This window comes from Lagenorhynchus albirostris, chromosome 14 (genome assembly GCF_949774975.1).
Source record: "Lagenorhynchus albirostris chromosome 14, mLagAlb1.1, whole genome shotgun sequence".
Taxonomy (NCBI): domain Eukaryota; kingdom Metazoa; phylum Chordata; class Mammalia; order Artiodactyla; family Delphinidae; genus Lagenorhynchus; species Lagenorhynchus albirostris.
The window spans coordinates 12,773,089-12,791,338 of record NC_083108.1 but is presented as its reverse complement, the minus strand read 5'-3'; the positions used below and the strand labels follow the sequence as shown (position 1 = coordinate 12,791,338).

General features: G+C 38.0%; 1 protein-coding gene across 3 annotated transcripts in view; it reads left to right on the top strand.

The window, feature by feature from the left end:
• Positions 1-18,250, top strand: part of PHLPP1 (PH domain and leucine rich repeat protein phosphatase 1) — a 212,502-nt gene that overhangs the window by 155,954 nt on the left and 38,298 nt on the right. For 2 of the 3 annotated variants that reach the window (XM_060170723.1, XM_060170721.1), the window contains exons 6-10: positions 187-417; positions 6,206-6,408; positions 7,705-7,765; positions 10,416-10,511; positions 14,718-14,873. In XM_060170723.1, the coding sequence (XP_060026706.1) occupies positions 187-417; positions 6,206-6,408; positions 7,705-7,765; positions 10,416-10,511; positions 14,718-14,873 (747 nt within the window). The remainder of the gene's footprint in view (positions 1-186; positions 418-6,205; positions 6,409-7,704; positions 7,766-10,415; positions 10,512-14,717; positions 14,874-18,250) is intronic. The other variant, XM_060170722.1, reaches the window with a different exon arrangement.

The window sequence follows — 18,250 nt, the reverse complement described above, 5'->3', positions numbered from 1 at the left end:
AGATGTTTATCTCTGATCATTTCTCTCTGGTGTATTATTGCCTCAGGCCCTGTCCTTAGCATTTTGCAAAGAATAGTATATTTTCTTTTTCTGGTAATATGATCTATACTTATGGAACTCGTATGTTAATAATAAAGATGTAAAATTTATACACTCTCTTTTTAATTCTTATGTTTTCTTTAATAGCTTACAGACATTTTTGTTGGATGGAAACTTTCTCCAGACCCTTCCTGCTGAGTTGGAGAACATGCATCAGCTTAGTTATCTTGGTCTTTCTTTCAATGAATTCACTGACATTCCAGAGGTATTGGAGAAGCTGACTGCTGTGGAGAAGCTGTGCATGTCTGGAAACTGTATGGAGACTCTTAGGCTACAGGCTTTAAGGAAAATGCCTCACATTAAACATGTGGATCTAAGGTAACCATTTTAAAGAAATATATCCCATTTGAGTGGTTGGCTTATATTTGGGGGGTAGGTTATAGCCCTTTTGGTGGCATTCTTCTGTCGAGGCAAGCAGGCTGGTTAGTTGCAGTAAGGGCCCGCTTTGCTATTTTTGCCCAGAGGGAAGTATAATGATTGGTAGTAGGGTCTGCTCATGCCTGAAACTTGTTAAAAAATTTTTTTCTCACTGATGAGTGACCACCTATCTTGAAGGTCTTAGTTGGTTTTGCAAGTTTGAGCCCAGTTTTAATTAGCGTGAATCAGTAGGCCCATCGAGTCAGAGAGAGCTGTTTATGGTCAATGAAAACCGTATCAAGAGCCAAGTGGATATTTTTCTCTCCTATTCCTACTTTTCTGTGGCTTGAGGCTAGTTGACACCATTGAGCATCTCTCCTTATTTTTTTTTCCCTTCCTTGGCTTCCTTAATATAATATATTCATTAAATTAAATTTATTACTGATTTAATTTACTTATTTTAATTTCCTCTCTCTCTCTCTATCCAGATGGGTCTGCCCTTAGTTTACAGTTCTTTACAAAAATGTAAAACTCATAATCTCTTGGTAGGCCCAAGTTTGGCCAGAACCTCCATTCTCACCCCTTGCAAGAACAAGGGAACCTGCATTTTGAATCTGATCACACTAAACTGCAGCTGAAAACACTAACACAATCCTTGCTACATCACAGATGCCCAGTCATCATCCCTTCGTGTGTAAACTTCAGTTTTACTTTCTAATGCACAAAGAACCAATACACAAGGAGGAAGCCATTCTAAATTTCTCTTTTTTAAGGAAAAACAAGAGCCTGTCACTGGGTTTGAGTTCCTGCAAAGCAACATATTAGGTTTAGACCTTAATATTAACTTGCCCAATTTGATACTTTTTCAGCCAAACTAACTTTCCCATTAACCAGGGAGTGACGACCACATTAAATCTTGGGCGAGATATTTAATGTCTCTGTGCAGCTGTGTCCTCATCTCTAGATTACAGTTAATAACAGAATCTAACTCATAGAGTTTTGGAAGGAATGGAGTAAATGCCTCACTGTCCCAGCACATGTTACATATTATTGTTATTACCTGCTGAGATCTCGTACTCATGAACCCTGCTCAGCTGTCAGTCTTGGCATCTTTTCACCTCTTTGTTTGATGGTTCTTTCCTTGTTTTACTCCCCACTTTCCTCTCTGGTGATAACCCCAGACCCTCACTCAGGCCTGTTCATCAGTATAAAGCAGCATCACCTTTTGCTCCCCTTTCATCTCCATTCTTATGGTTTGGCCGCGGGGAACCCATTCTTTCCAGTCCCACAAAGAGTTGATTTGCTTTACCTTTTCTCAGACTAAAAGAATCAAGCCTGCACACCTGGGGAAGTGTTAGCAATTTGCAGACCTAGAATTCTTAGTTTAGGGAGTCCAAATGGTAATAATTTATCTGACTTTGAGAACTTTTTGGAGTGTGACAGGATAGGGAACTGAACACTTTGTCTTGTTAACTTTCTTTCTAAATTGTTAACGTTATTTGCCTCTGAGTCACTTGGGTTTAGAAAACCTTCATATTCAAGAATTTGAGCCCTTTTTAAATTCAGCCACCGAGAGGTATAACAATGGTCGTTTTGACCTGAGGTAGCAAGCATGAGGGGATTTATAAGTTACCTGGTATGGATAAGAAAGCATCATTTTTCTTGATCTGAATTAGCTTACAAACGAGATCAATCTAATATGTTTGGAAGTAACTTCTTATTAAGAGCTTCGTAAATTCTTCAGATTTCTAGTTCTAATTGGGTCTTTTTTAGATGAGATTAGTTACAGGATATTTAAATACCAGAATAGACTTTTGTACATGTAAATGTTGAATGATCTTGAGTAGGTAACTGCTTCCCTTCAGACCACTGAGCTGAGGGGGCAGAAATCTGGTCAGATTTGCTTATAATTCTGCCTTAATATTTTAAACTGAAGCTAGTAGAATGATCTAAGGGGAGTTTCACTTAGTTTCTGTAAGCAGAGGGCTAATTTTATTGATTGAATTTTTATTCCTTCAGATGGAAATATTACATCAGATTAAAAGTAGTCATTTTTCTTTTAATCTTATTCTTTTTCTCATATTCACATTTTTGAGTCTGATATTATTTCTTCTATGGCATCATTAATAATTTCTCCTCTTCTCTGTCCAAAATGTGGATATTACGTCTTTCTCCTCGATCACCTCTCTTTCTTTCTGTTTTGTGCCTTGGTGGTTGGTTCCCTGTACTCACAGGACTTCATCATTTACCTTTCATCTCCATGGTAAATATTCCTCAATTTTTCTCTAACTCTTATTTCTCTTCTTGGGATTAATTCCACTTCAGCTGCCAGCAGGATAATTTCACCTTGCTTTCTCCTATTGACACACTCACCCAAATTACATGTGAAACAGAGTTTAATTTCTTTCTATTCAACTAGTTCTTTCCCCTGGATTCCTAATTTTGCTGATAGCCACACTGCTCCATTGGTTATCCAGACACAAAATTGTTGACTCTTATTTTCTAGTCTACCACCAGATCCCGTCAGTCCTCGCGCGCTAGTTTGACTCCTTGCCCCTTCCTTTGCCTTCTCGCTACTGCTGTTGTCTCCTAGCTGAGCTGTCTGCTGCCATTGTGCAGCCTCTCAAGCAAGCACAGCCTTGCTCAGAGCCTTCAGTTCTCTAGTTCAAGATATTCAAGCTCTCGCATCTGGTTTCAACCCACTAGCCTGTGAATCCCTTGAGGATGAGGCGCTAGCTCAGAGCTGCTCGAAGTGTGGTCCTCCAGCCTGTGCTAGCAAACCGACTATTTGCTCCTTTTCTACAATGAGATATGTGTAGAAATTGAGACTTAATATCTTAGAAACACACAGTGACTTGACATTGCCACAATATCCAAGCAGACTCACCTCATTGTACAGGGAGTAGACTAGTTTAGGTGTTGGCGAACTTGCAGTGGTGAGCTGCTTGTGCGGTGAGCTGTGTCCTGGTATGTGCATATGACTACACATCTGTGATGGATTAGAAGTTTAGAAAATAGGTCCTCGGGCTTCCCTGGTGGCGCAGTGGTTGAGAATCTGCCTGCCAATGCAGGGGACACGGGTTCGAGTCCTGGTCTGGGAGGATCCCACATGCCGCGGAGTGACTGGGCCCGTGAGCCACAACTACTGAGCCTGCGTGTCTGGAGCCTGTGCTCCGCAACAAGAGAGGCCGCGATAGTGAGAGGCCCGCGCACCGCGATGAAGACTGGCCCCCACTTGCCGCAACTAGAGAAAGCCCTCGCACAGAAACGAAGACTCAACACAGCCATAAATAAATAAATAAATAAAATTTTAAAAAGAAAATAGGTCCTTCACCCGAGATAACTTGAGAAGCACTGATCTTATTTATGTATCCTTGAGTTCCCAGTGTTAGCGCTTAGTAGGCACAGTACTTGATAAATATTAATTGACTAACCCACCTTTGTAGCCGTACTCTCACTCCTCTCACATAGCCTGCACTCCTGAGGGACCCCTACACCCATGCATGAAACTCACCTTGTGCTCTTCTCTTCAGTCTGAAGGCCATTCAGAAACTCCTCATGGACGCCTTTCTTCTCCCATTTGCATCTGTTGAATTCCTCCTGCCCTTGGGATTCAGATGAGATGGCTCCTCTTGCATAGCGTCTTTTTTGACCATTCTCTGTATTTTACGTCATTTATGACATTTATCACATACTTGTATCTTTATACTTCGTATTTTAAAGCATATCTGGTTCCTCACTAAATTACTAAATCTGTTGACAAGCACCTTACTTTATTCATCTCTTATTGACACAAAGCCATAGGTTATCGTCATCATCATCATCACCGTGGCTTTTCCTGGTTCGCAAAGCACCAGCACATACATACGTTCATTTGATTTTCTCAGCTGCCTTGTAGGACAAGGAAGGTGTCATCCCCATTTTACGGGTTAGAATTAGACTTAACGGAGACTTTGATGACTTGCTCAAGGTCACATATGCAAAGTGTTGAGCAGCAAACTGGAACTAGAACATTTTCATACTGCCGATCAACACATAGTAAATGCTCAGTTAGTACTGATGAAATAAATAAAATGCCTGTGTTAACTGAGGAGATTATTGGAAGAAAATTTTTACCACATTTTGCCTCTTTGAAAGGTCACCCTAAGTAGTTGTATTATTGTGTGAGCCTGAAAACTTTTGATATTTGCATCCTGATAAGACTTGGCAATTTAAAGTGAATAGTGGGACTAACCTCCCTGTTTATAGATTTTCTTTTGTCTCCTCATTAAACCAGCCCTTTAATTACGTTAATGTTAATACAATGGAGAGGGGGGCAGCGAGGAGATGATAGTGAAGGTAATTTAAAATGTAGATTAGGGAGAACCTGGGACATTTTTTCAATTCCTGCAGTCTCTTATATCCAAAATTAGATTTGGGTTTTTTTTTCTTTTTATTCTGTGTACATATTCTAGTAATCTAGTGAGCATTTGGAGATAGGCAAATTGCTGGGTTGAGGCCAGTTTTTTAATCTTATAACCTGGAATAGAAAAGAAAAGGAACAAAAAAAAAAGAATCATCTTGGGGACATTTGAAGAGGCAGTATGCTCTTCTTGCAGGTTGACAAGTCCTAGCTCTTTGCTGTCTTGTCACTCATCCTTGTGTTTCAGTGGCTTTATGCTATTGCTATTAAAATTTTAATTACCCTCATTTTATTTTATTTTCCCAAAGGGCAGAAAATCACTGCAGAGAAGACTTGCCTTGTTTCTAAGCTCCTGCCTTTGTATTAATGCTCTTCTAACCAAGTGCGTGATATCAGCGCTCTGTTGGCTTTGTAATGAGAAGCAGGAGGTTCTCTTGTTTGTTGGTTTGTAAAGGAGTTGGGCGTAGCCTAGCAAGCTAGGAATTGAGATTTTCATCTGTTTTTCTCCACTCTGAAGCTAGATGTGTTTTTGTTACATTGATTGCTAGTCCCCATTACTACTTACGTATCTTCTTGGCTGCTCATTCATGGCAACTTTAGTCTATTAGCTAACTACTTCTTATGACTGAGACTCTGCCAGTTTTTCCCTGTGCCCTGAACTTGTTGATCCCCATTATTGTCTTTTGTTTTATGACTTCTCAGTGAATCCTACATGTCAACTTTCAGTATTTTCTGCACTTTGCTCTTTCAAGTAGTATTTTAAAATTGGAGATAGTTTTGGTAATTAATCTTTGGTCCAGAACCAACTGAAAATTCAGATATATTTGCACACCTGTCTCTGGTGTATATTTGGCTCCCATTCATTATTTTTTTTCCAAGTTCACCGATTAATTCTGTCCTTTATGGCGCCACTCATCTACCTGCTCACTCATCCTCTCTCTTTCCTTAAATATCCATGTAGTTGTAATGTGCTTAATGGGTTATTCTGGGTTTTGTTACTCGTGTTCTTTCAACCAGATTCTTTGGAAATAAACATTCAAGTGATTTTTTTCTCCATTTAAATTAACTAAAGTAAAATCAGTATGCATATTTCTCTTCCAGCCTTAATGATCTAAATTGTGTTTCAGATTATATTGTCAAGGTTAAGACCTCATGGAATTGTAGCTAGAAATAGCCAGAGAATCTGGCTAGTTAAGGAAAGCCAGATACTGAGATTAAAGAAATCATGGAGGACTGTGACAGAGTGAGACTTGAGTCCTTCTTGTTAGTCACCATATGAGGGTGTGGCTGTTTATTTATAACATTGCAGTTAATTATAGTGTCTATTTATGTCCTTTTCCTCTCAAGACTGAACCTAATTAGGAAACTAATAGCAGATGAAGTGGACTTTCTCCCTCACGTCACTCAGCTTGATCTGCGCGACAATAAGCTTCGTGATCTAGATGCTATGGTTTTCAACAACATTGAAGTTTTACACTGTGAAAGGAATCAACTGGTGACATTAAACATCTGTGGCTATTTCCTGAAAGCACTGTATACCTCTTCTAATGGTATGTAACGAAGACCACATCAGACTTCTCTTTTGTTTTTTTTTTAATTTATTTATTTATTTTTGGCTGCGTTGGGTCTTCGTTGCTGCATGCAGGCTCTCTCTAGTTGCGGCGAGCAGGGGCTGCTCTTTGTTGCGGTGTGCAGGCTTCTCATTGCAGTGGCTTCTCTTGTTGCGGAGCACGGGCTGTAGGCACGTGGGCTCAGTAGTTGTGGCTCGCGGGCTCTAGAGCGCAGGCTCAGTAGTTGTGGCTCACGGGCCTAGTTGCTACACGGCATGTGGGGTCTTCCCGGACCAGGGCTCGAACCCGTGTCCCCTGCACTGGTAGACGGATTCTTAACTACTGCGCCACCAGGAAAGTCCCCAGAGTTTCTCTTTTGGTGCCAAGAATTTACTCAGTGCCATCTTCTCTGCCTCACTTTGATTTTTCTTTCCTCATTTAGGAAAATAAGTTTTTCCAATTTTGCTAATATAAAAATCATAAAAGAAGAATCCTGGTTTGGTATTTAAAGGAATCAGAAAGGAAGATTTTAAAGTTCCTAATTTGTTTTTCTCCTATTGTGATATTTAGATAGGTTACTCCCACTTGTGATTTGGCTCTTCTCCTTGAAGGGCAGACAGGGGGGAAGGTGCAGGGTGATTGGGCTCCCTTGTTAAGATAGCAAATCTGGAGAATGAAAGTGAAAGGGAGGTCTGTTACGGACTCCATTCAGGGTCTCAGATTTCCTGCTCCACCAACAAAGGAGCTCACCTTAAGAGACACCCAAATTACATACCCACAGGGACACCACAAAGCAAGAGTCTTACTCATTTAATAAGGTCTCCTCCTTAGAATTTGGAAATCATGGCAGTTCTAAAACAGAAAAGGTCGTATGGGCATATGTTTGCTGAAGTGAAGATTTCCATTCCCTCCCATCAGACAACTGAATGGAAACAAGTATTTACTACTACGTGCTGAACAAATATTTGTCAAGCTGAATGTTTAAAAAAAAATGGTATTCATACAGTTAATCTTCCAGATAAAATTTAGCATGCATAACGAGAGGAGTGCCACAGTAAGTGGATAGAAAGAGGTAGGAAAGTAGAATGAGTGATTTATTTCAGTCTCTGAATAAGATCTTGTGATTAAATTAGAAGTTCTTTGTACTTTCCTGTAGTGTCAAAGTTAAACAAATGGATGTATTGTATTTCCTAACCTAAATAAACCATGGAGAATAAAGCAGAAGAATGATATTCTACATATAAAAAGAGTCTCTGTGTCACTTGAATGGTAATGTTTTTGTTTTCTGCTTCCTAGAACTTGTCCAACTTGACGTTTACCCAGTTCCGAATTATCTGTCCTACATGGATGTTTCAAGGTAAGAAAGCAAGTCCTAGAGCACTCTGGGGTCTGCTTGAAAATTATTCAGATGATTCTGTCTCAACTTCGGCATAAGAACTTTTTATGTATCTTGAAGGTATTCACTAGTGTTGAATACTTATCCTCTGAAAAATGCATGCAACTGTCTGTCAGTTAAAATATGTACTTCATTTGTATACTATAGTTTACACCGGCAAAATCAAGATGTTGATGTGGACACCGGTTTGAATGCCAGGTTTACACTTGAAAGATTAGTCAGTTGAGGGTTGTATGGCTGGAAGGTCCAGTACTTCTTTAATTATATTAACCATATCTTCATGTCTTTCTCTGAAATGTTAATTTCATTAAAAATATATGTTGTGCTATATAGCTCTTTGATTTTTTGCCTCCATTTTGTATATACATCTCCTTACTAAGAACTCTTAAAAAGTGCTGGCTGAGACTGCCAAAGTAAGACTTCCATACAGCCTGCTCACTTTTCTCAGCTCATTTGTGAGCACCTTTTATACAAATTCACTACTACAGTGTGTCGTGTGTACTCTGGTTCCCACAAATATTGTAGTAGACTTTTTCCTGAAGGCCCAAAGCATGTATTTGCACAAATTAGACTTTCATAACCTCAACACACTAAATTGAAACTCACTTTTAACTTAATTCCAAAGGTAGCAACCAAGACTTTTCTGAATGACCACACGTACGTGGGAGCATGTGGCCCTGTCAGCGTGACAACTGTTAACTCATGTCAGTGTATAAAATCTGATACAACTGATATGTGATTTGTCAGGTGCAGAATTTGCCTTTAGTCATGAAAGTGCACAAACCTAGATATTTTAATAATATTCTCAATCATAATTATGTCAGAATGTGTCAGAATTTAGCGGATGTGAGAATGATTACAATTAGTTTTATTAGAAATTTATAATTATAAAATCCTTTATGAGTAGAGCTTCATACATTTCCTACTAAATTCATGTCAGACAGTTTTGTTTAATGAATTTTAAGTCAGACACTACCTAAGTTCTTTTTTTTTTCTGTCAGCCTTGAATATTATTATCTTCAGCATTTAAATAAGAGTACAGGAGTGGGGTTTGCATACATGGGTGCATATAAATATCTTGAACAGATTTATTCCAGAGAATTGGCCATAGAGTGAATCTATTTTTCTTTTATTTATAGTATATAATTGGCAAATGGTTCCCATTGAAACCCCTAAGTGAGACTGAATTGGAGACTCTTATGTCATGCTGGTCCCTGAATTCTGCACTTAAATGCTATTCATCTTGTTTTTAACTCGCATGTCCAGCATCTTTACTGTAACGTGCTCTGCCTAATCCACCTCCTAAACTGTAGGACATTCTCATAGAAAAACCTCTGCTTCCCCTCACATAGCTCTAGGTATTTCACCCTCTCTTGTGTATTTATGTTCTCTAAAGGAACTGAGCTGTTACTCATTATAGTGTTTACTAGGTTCTTAGAGTTCCTCAAGTTCAAAGTTCTAGGTTATTTTATCACTTAAGAGGAATTTTATTGCTATATGGTGAGGTTGCTTATACTGAAGGGTACTTTCACTCACCTATCTTATTGAGATGTTTTAGGGATTAACTACTGTACAATAAAGTAATTAAGTGTGTCAATCTGTAGAGCTTCAAAGCCAGAACCGTGTGTACCTATATAAACACTAAACAGAAAATAATGCCTTCTTTTCTATATTTTAGTTGAAAAGTTGATATAATAGCAAAAACTTTTACTCTAATATAATCCTTGTTCCAAGCATCATACTTTTCACAGACTTGTTCATCTGTTTTTAAAGGATTGTAGTCATAACATACATACCATGTTAGATTTTTGTGCCTAGTCATTTCACATATTTTAAAAAGAAGGTAAAAAGCTATGACTGTGACTAAGGATCCATCTGTGACTAAGGAGACATTCAAATACAGTAGATTTATCTAAGACGTGGTCAATTCATTTAACAATTTAAGTTACCATTGATTTAGTTTGTTTCTGGTAATTATAATTACCAGAAGTAATTATATAAGTAAATGTTATATAAGTAAAAAATTATATAAGTAAATTATATAAGTAAAAAATATATAAGTAAATGTTTTCAAGTAATTAATTCTGAACTTAAGGGTCAGTGTATCTTTTCATTGCTGCCATTTCTTTCCATTTGTCTATGGCACTGCTCTCATGGTACCTTCTGGAGTTATGAAAAATTTTCATGTTAAGGGTAAAAATGCAAATTGGAAAATAAAACTATTTTATACCATTTGACTATTTACCTTAACTGGAAGTGTGTGTATATGTGTTTGTTTGTTTGTTTTCCAGTATGAGACATCTTCTCCCTAAGCTTACATGGGTTTATAGACATTTTGGGATAGTAATTCTGGGAACCAGACTTTTTTTTAGACTTTAGAGATGATGCAGATGATGTGACTATGTTCTTTGCTACTCTTTCTTTATTTCTTATTCCTTATCACAGCTCATCTTGCTTCAGATTAAAGTGAATACACATATCCTTTTGATTTATACTCACTGTAATTGGGTATTTCACTTGAAGTTTTATTGTGCTATATAATTATTTTGACTTTTGAACCATATTTTAAGCCAAATTCCAATCAAAAAGAATTGTATATTCTTATATTTAGGAACCGTTTAGAAAACGTGCCTGAGTGGGTGTGTGAAAGCCGAAAGCTAGAAGTTTTGGATATTGGCCATAATCAAATATGTGAACTTCCTGCACGGTGAGTATTACAGATTAAGTTAGAGAATCTCCAGTTAGATGAGCAATGGAAAAAATTGCAGATTCAGTGTTTAATTTGTTATTATGAACCCCTGAAAGAGTTTGCTCCAAAAACTTATTTAGGGACTTCCCTGGCAGTCAAGTGGTTAAGAGTCTGCACTCCCAGTGCAGGGGGCATGAGCTCAATCCTGGTTGGGGAACTAAGATCCCACATGCCACACCGCGTGGCCAAAAAACTAATAATAAAACCTTATTTAGTATTTTTACCTCTCTTGGTACCTTCGAGGCACAATTTTCTATCATGCAGTGATGGGTAGACCAAGGCTTTGACTCCGAGCCAGACTTCGCAAAGCCACGTGACAGTTGATGCTTGGTGGAAGTTTTCAAATAAGCCAAAAGAAATGTTCAGAGACTCAGCAAACAGTATGATTTGTTCACCTCTGTAATCTTAATTCTTTCAGAATCTTTGCCTTCTGTCCATTGTCTTACATGTCTACCTTACCCGCAAATAATTTTTGGTTTTATTTGAATGTAACCCTAAAAAAAAAAAAGATTATTAGATCATTAAATCAGAAAAAGCAGACTAGATTCTGTTTTTCTTGTGTGAAATTTGGAGTAGAAGGTCGAAGAACTTCTCGTTCCTTCTCTCTCTTAACGTGTTATTATTTTTATTTCATAATATTCACTTTAATGGCAAGATTGTAAAGCAACCACATGATGATATCTGGTATCCATAGATTGAGACAGATATCTTCAAGTTGGCTAATTGTGGCATAAAATATTATTGGACTGTTAGTGACTAGCCATGCAATTAATAACCAGAAGAGTAGTCTATCCCACTGCTGTCCTGAAGAACTTTCTGTGATGATTGAAATGGTCTGTGTCTGTGCTCTTCAGTAGCTCTTCCAGTAGCCACATGTCCACTAGCCACATGTGACTGTTGAAATGTGGACAGTGTGACCAAGGAACTGAATATTAAATTTTATTTAATTTTAATTAATTTAAATTTAAATAGCCACTTGTGCCTAGTGGTTGCCACGACTCAGGTCTAGGTATTTCCACTATTCTCAGCCAGTCACTGAACAGAGTAAGTCGTTTGTTTGTTTGTTTGTTTGTTTATTTATTTATCTTTTTTTTTGTTTTTTGCGGTACGCGGGCCTCTCACTGCTGTGGCCTCTCCCGTTGCGGAGCACAGGCTCCGGACGCGCAGGCTCAGTGGCCATGGCTCATGGGCCCAGCCGCTCCGCGGCATGTGGGATCTTCCCGGACCGGGGCACGAACCCATGTCCCCTGCATCGGCAGGCGGACTCTCAACCACTGCACCACCAGGGAAGCCCTATTTTTAACCATATATAGTAAAAAATATCAATGAAAAATTGTAGAAATATATCACTATTTTGGAGTAAACTTAGATACACGATCTCTAAAGGTTTATGATCGTATGTATTCCTCTGTTCTCTTGTAAAGGACAAAGATCATGAAATACACCTGCTTAGTAAGCCCAATAAATGTGTCAGAGTTCAGTTGTCCACTATGACAGCGAGTAGCCATTAGCTGAGGGGCTTTTGAACACTTAAAACGTGACTAGTCCTAACTGAGAAGTGTTGAAGTATAAAATATACACTGGATGCAAAATATGTCAATAATATTGTATATTAATTACATGTTAAAATAGTATGTTGGATATATTGGGTCAAATAAAAAGTGTACTGTAAAAACTAATTTACCTGTTTCTTTTCACTTCTTTAAATGTGACTACTAAAAAGTTTTAAATTATGTATGTGGCTTGCATGGTATTTCTGTTGGATAACATTGTGTTGGAGTCTAGCTCTTGTGGAAGAAATCGATTTACATTTTCAATCCCTGGAAAGCTCAGTTGATTTTACTTTGTTTCTCAGCCATATGTTATACCTGTAAATTCAGTCCATTTGAAAATGCTTTTTGCTTTAGAGTTTTATGTTGAGTGAGCATTTAGGTGACCCAGTGTAGCCCGTCACCATTATCAAAAGGACTTTGGTGATGTGCCCCGTGGACAGATGTGTGTGTGTGTGTGTGTGTGTGTGTGTGTGTGTGTGTGTGTGTGTGAAGGAGGGGGAGAGAGAGAGAGACCCTTTTAGAAGACAAACAGCAAAAAAGAAAACAGGCTACTACTACTAATGAGGAAAAATAATTTGTTAAAAAAAAATCTTGTACTTTTATCTTTCTGTTTTTCCCTTCCCTACTTTGACCTGCCCAGTTTAACACATATAGCATGTTGGAGTCTAAGGCCTCTGTGTCACTGTACGCTACAACAAAGATATTATATAAATAAAACAACAATTAAATAAATACAAGATAACTGATATCTTACCCAGTTTTCCCCAGAGTTAATTAATCTTTGATTTGCTCTGCATTAGTACTGGCTTTTTTGGGATCTAAACAAATGCTTATTCAAAGCAAATCCAAATGCTGTCTTGTCAAAAAATTTAAACAGTGTTTGTTTTTGTGTATGTCTGTGTTTTTAACACATGGGACAAAAACAATACATGTTTTCTCATTTATGGTGTTGTTTAGTTGCAAACTTTGTATCGGCCCTATCATTGATCTAATATCCAGGCCAAGACAGTGATTCGTTAGAAGTTGGTTTAACATTCAAGCTTTGTTTGTCTAGGTGATGTGTGTGAAGGGTCTGAGAAAACAGAAATTCATGTTTAGTAGTGGAGCTGTACTGAAAGGAAAAGAAGCTATTTTAATTATTTTAATTCATAGTATCCAAAAGGATTGAACAAATCCAGTTACTAGCATTTATACTCATCCTACAGTTATCAAATCTCCTTTCTTATCTGGAAAAAATGAAGATAAAGATTTTGTAACCTGTCTTTCAGTTATCTGTCTGTGTAAGGGTGAAGTGTGTGTGTGTGAGAGAGAGAGAAATAATCCCATTCTACTCTCTAAGAATTCTAAATTGTATACCAGGCCCAGCAAGACAGTAAAATGGGTGGACCAAATCCTGAATTATTATGTTGAAGTGAGCGTTACAGAGACTGGGCCCTGTGATAGCTGTGACTGAATGACAGTCCTGGACAGATTGTCTTGTCTCATTAATATCTAAACCTGCGAAGTCAGGTATATCTTTAATGGGGGCCCATAGTGTCACAGTGTTGAGACAGGTTGCTAGCATCTTTGTGAACAAAGAATCTAGTTTTGATACTTAAAGTGAATAAAGTTACAGCTGTAATATAGAGTGATTTAAGAACTTTGGATGTCCGTGAGGTCAGAATGGTGGGAAACAGGAGGTGGGTGAGGAAGCCTCATTCTTTGACAGCAGTGTAAATGAGCTCTCATTCCAATGTGATCCGGATGCAAATTATAACCTGATTTTCCCACAGTCCCCAGATGTCTGTGTTTAACCCAGGACCTGCTTTATTCTCTACGAGGTCTTAAGTGATCATAAAGCAGATTTACATAAGATTAACACATATTCATCATTCGTTGCAGTTTTGATAACCCATAGAAGAAAAACACAGTCAAGCTTCCCAATAGCTTGTTTGATGCTCAAAAGACAATACTGCATTGAGTGAGTTATATTCTCTTTAGGAGGGAGAATATAATCCTACTTTGGTCTGGGATTAAACCAAAGAGAAAATAGAAATATACAGATTTAGGGAAGTGAGGAAAGAGACAAATAATTATTGTGAAATGCAGTTGAGGAAAATGTAGCATTTTTTCAGTTGTCATTGGTAAAAGTTTAACTGGACAAAAGAATCCTTACTGAATGTTGACCTTGTAAGTAAAAATTGCTCAACTGTGTTTATTCAGATTCTATTGTGGGTAAAACTCCCAGCGTTCCAGGGTGATACCAGATGTAATCCCTGCCTGGGGAAGCCTACAGCCTTTCACAGTTTGCCTTGTGAGTCTAACAAGACTAGGCTGCTGCCTTTGGTGTCTTCTATGAAACTCGTTTTCTTTTTCACTAAGTAGAGCTGCTTTGTTAAATATTCCTTTTCATAGTTTTTCCCACCCCCTTTTTTTTTTTTAAGTATGGAAAGTATTGAAGTATGAACAGCTCCAACTTTGAGCTTACGTTACAGTGAATTTGCACTTGCTCTGAATGAATTTAGGTTTCTTAGATGATTTTAAGTCTTTTCCTACTCCTGTTCATTTTGAAAACTTCATCCCAAATGAGCTCTCAGTAAGTTTCCTTCTGTCTTTGTCCTTGTTTGCACAGCTTATTTTGTAATAGTAGTCTCCGGAAACTACTGGCGGGACACAACCAGCTGACAAGGCTTCCCGAAAGGCTAGAAAGAACCTCAGTGGAGGTCTTGGATGTGCAGCACAACCAGCTCCTGGAGCTGCCACCCAACCTTCTGATGAAGGCCGACAGGTAAAGCTGCTGGTTTGTTTTGGTTGTTCATCGACTTGTAAGATGCCCCCTAATTAGCATTCTTATCTTGGGTGATCTCAGACCATTTAAAGTGGACTTTGTGACTATCTATCTGTCCTAGATTTATGAAGAAAATGGTATTGCCAGCCACTTCTGTCACCATTTTGTAGGAAATAGAGGCAGGAATATCCTAGAGAGTCTTTCTTAATTTCTCTGCTTCTTTAATTTTGATTCCTTAAGTGGGTTGAGTTGTGCATAAGCGTGAGCTGTGGAGGTGTCGGTATAAAAACAAGGGTGGGAAGTTTGCTGCCTGGTCAAAACTCATGCAGCCCGCTCTAGGCTTAGTGTAATTACCTTAGGATTCTCTGTTCTTGCTTTCACATATTTATGACTTTGGGTGACAGAGATAGATTTTCCTAGAGTTTTACTTTTTTTTTTTTTTTTTTTACCAATTGTCTTATCTTTACCACAGGTTTACCCTTGCATTTAAACTATTTTCTTTTTGAACGAAGAGAATTTTTCTAAATGACTTGTTTACTAAGTATTTAAAGAAATTGTTCCCATCAACAGTATAGGAGGGTTCCTTTCTAAGATGTTCAATAAATATTTGTTTAATGAAAGGTAAAAAATTTAAGGAATTTTAAATACTACCCTTGATCTTGGATTTGCATTTTTCTCTTTCTCTTCTTTTCCTTTTTCAAAAAAATCTTTTTATCAAGATGTAACTTACAGTCAAAAAGTGTACAACTCTTGAGCATACTGCTCAGTGAACTTCTACATACATATATACCCCATAGCCATCACCCAGATCAAGATAGAGAACATGTCCAGCATTCCTTTCCTTTTCCTTTTCCTTTGTTTTCCTCATTTAAAAAAAAATTTATTCTCTGTACTTAATGTAAGTTACAGTGAATTCCTACTGGTATAATTATTGAGAAATAATGGAATTGTGGGGAAATGGGATTGTTACATTGTAATTGACTGGTGCTAAGTCATTCCCCTGACAAAAAGAACAATATTTCAAGATAATTTAAAGAATTGTTCTTGCTTTTGCATTCATATCAAAGGACAATGCACAGCCTATGGGTAGCTCTAGACCTGTTTCTTATTGTTATGAATACTATAGGATTTGGTTTCTTCCCCTGCGGAGAATTCTATGTCATGTTGTAGCCTTGTGTTTTCTTTCATAAGGCTAACTAGGGAAAATTTGGGTGCAGTTTTATGATGAGAATCCACTTGTTCTCCTGGGGGATCTACACTGAATCGGTAGAAACCAAACGGGAGATGGATTCGGGTTTTAGGAGTCTTTGAGTGAGATAAAACCATTTTTGAATCTGAGTCTTATAAGGTCATGGCTAGTAGAGTAGGTAAATAGTGCTGAAACTCTCCAATAGATAATAATCATTCTTTATTCATTTCTGAGAATTTTATTTTAAAGGGGCACTTGAATATGTTTTTCGTTCTCTAGAGGCGTCCCTAAGCAGTCATCGAGTCTCCCTGGTGCCAGCCAGATCTGACCATGTGTACCTGAGGTCGCTCACAGTGTGGTCCAGGAGACTCTGTGTTCATGTTCAGATGAGCAGTTGCGAGGGGCAACTTTAACTTAGATTGTTCCACAGGCAATTCTGCTGACTCCCAGGGTCGAGAACCGCTGCGTGGACTGTTGACTTTGTGGCCCTGCACAGTTTTTCCCTTGTTGTCTATACTGTACAGTCCCAGATGGAATCTGTATGTTGGAAAAGGGGTGATTGTATGAACTAGAATATTTCTGGTCATGCAGTATGGAAAATTTAGGACCTGAATTGAGCCACTGAAAGGGAACATTGCTATCAAGGAGAGCAGAATAAGCTGAGCCTACAGTGTAAGCTAAAGGCATTTAGGCAGAAATACCCTAGTCTGAATAAATGGGCCTATCCAAAGCCAGCTGCATTTTGGAAAATAGGGGCTGGTGCGGGGGAAGTAGGCAGCCTCTGTAGGTCTTGGGAGGAGGGCAGGCCGTGCCAGATGCCCTTCCAGCACAGGGAAGTGCTGGAGTAAGGGGCTGAGTGAATTAGAAAGAGCAAGCATCCTGCTTTTGTTTTATGAGAGAAAAGCAAATGACCAAAAGAGGCAGAAGTAAGAAACTTTTCCAAGAAGGCATATTCCAGTGCCTTTGTTTTCCAAGCAATGCAATAACCTCATCTCCAGCCTTGTGTAGCAACTGACCTTATTGTCATGACTCTGAGTCAGAAAGGTTAAGAGGTTTGGTTCTCTCAGGCAGATAGGGTTATAAAGAGGGTGGGGTAAAGTCGATGAGATCTTTTTTGAACAACATTCTTGTATTATTTCACTTGTTGGAAGACAAGAAAGATAGAACTTTTTAAAATTGAAATGTAGTCGACTTTTACAATATTATATTAATTTAAGGTAGACAACATAGTGATTTGATATTTCTATAGATTACACATCATACAGAGTTATGATAAAAATATTGACTCTATTCCCTATGCTTTACCAAACTATTTACTGCTTCTTAAAGGGATAATACTTTTTCTATTTATACCCTTTCCAAAACCTAAATAACTGAGGTTTTCTCTATCTAAACTAAAAAAAAATTTTTTTAATCGAGGCATAATTTACATTCAGGAAAATGTAGACCTATATTTGGTTTGATTAGCTTGAGGGGAAGGAATAAACTACTACTGACTATTGTGGGAGCAGGTCAACCTAGAAAACATGAAGCTTAAAATATTAAAAGAGGGCTTTTTAGTATTAAAAGAGGGTTTTTTAGGAAAGAATCTTCACAAGCTCTTTGCAGGTGGTTTCAGTTGTGATTTGTTTTCATTTACATGGTTCAGGATGGCCAATGTCTTACTGACCTTGTAAGTTTAAGTCACTGTGCTGGGTACTGCAGGGAACTGAAAAATGACTAACATCGGTATTACCCTCAAGGAGCTTACAACCTAATGCTGAGCTTAAAATAACTGCACAATAAACTGTAATAAAAGGTGGAGTTGAGAGGGTAAAGGAGAAGGAAAATGATAGGATTGGTTTTAATTTAGGCTCCTGGTATGAAGAACAGCACTTTGTTGTATAATACAGGGCTTTGTGTTTGGCACATAGCCCCAGGCAGTAATGAAACTGCTTCAATTCTCCTTCCATTCAGTTTGCTCCATAATACAAATCTTAAAAAATATATAGATGCTCACTTTTTCTTTTTTCTTTTTTTTTTTTTTTGGTGGTAATAAATTATTGTTACCAGTTCTGGGTTTGGTTATATAACTGAGGAAAAGGCCTGAATACAAGTCTTCATAAGTTAAAAATGGTTTTGTTTGTTCTCTCAGTAGAACTTGTGCTTGGAAGCTTCATGAGCACTGTCAGAAAAACATGTTTTATTG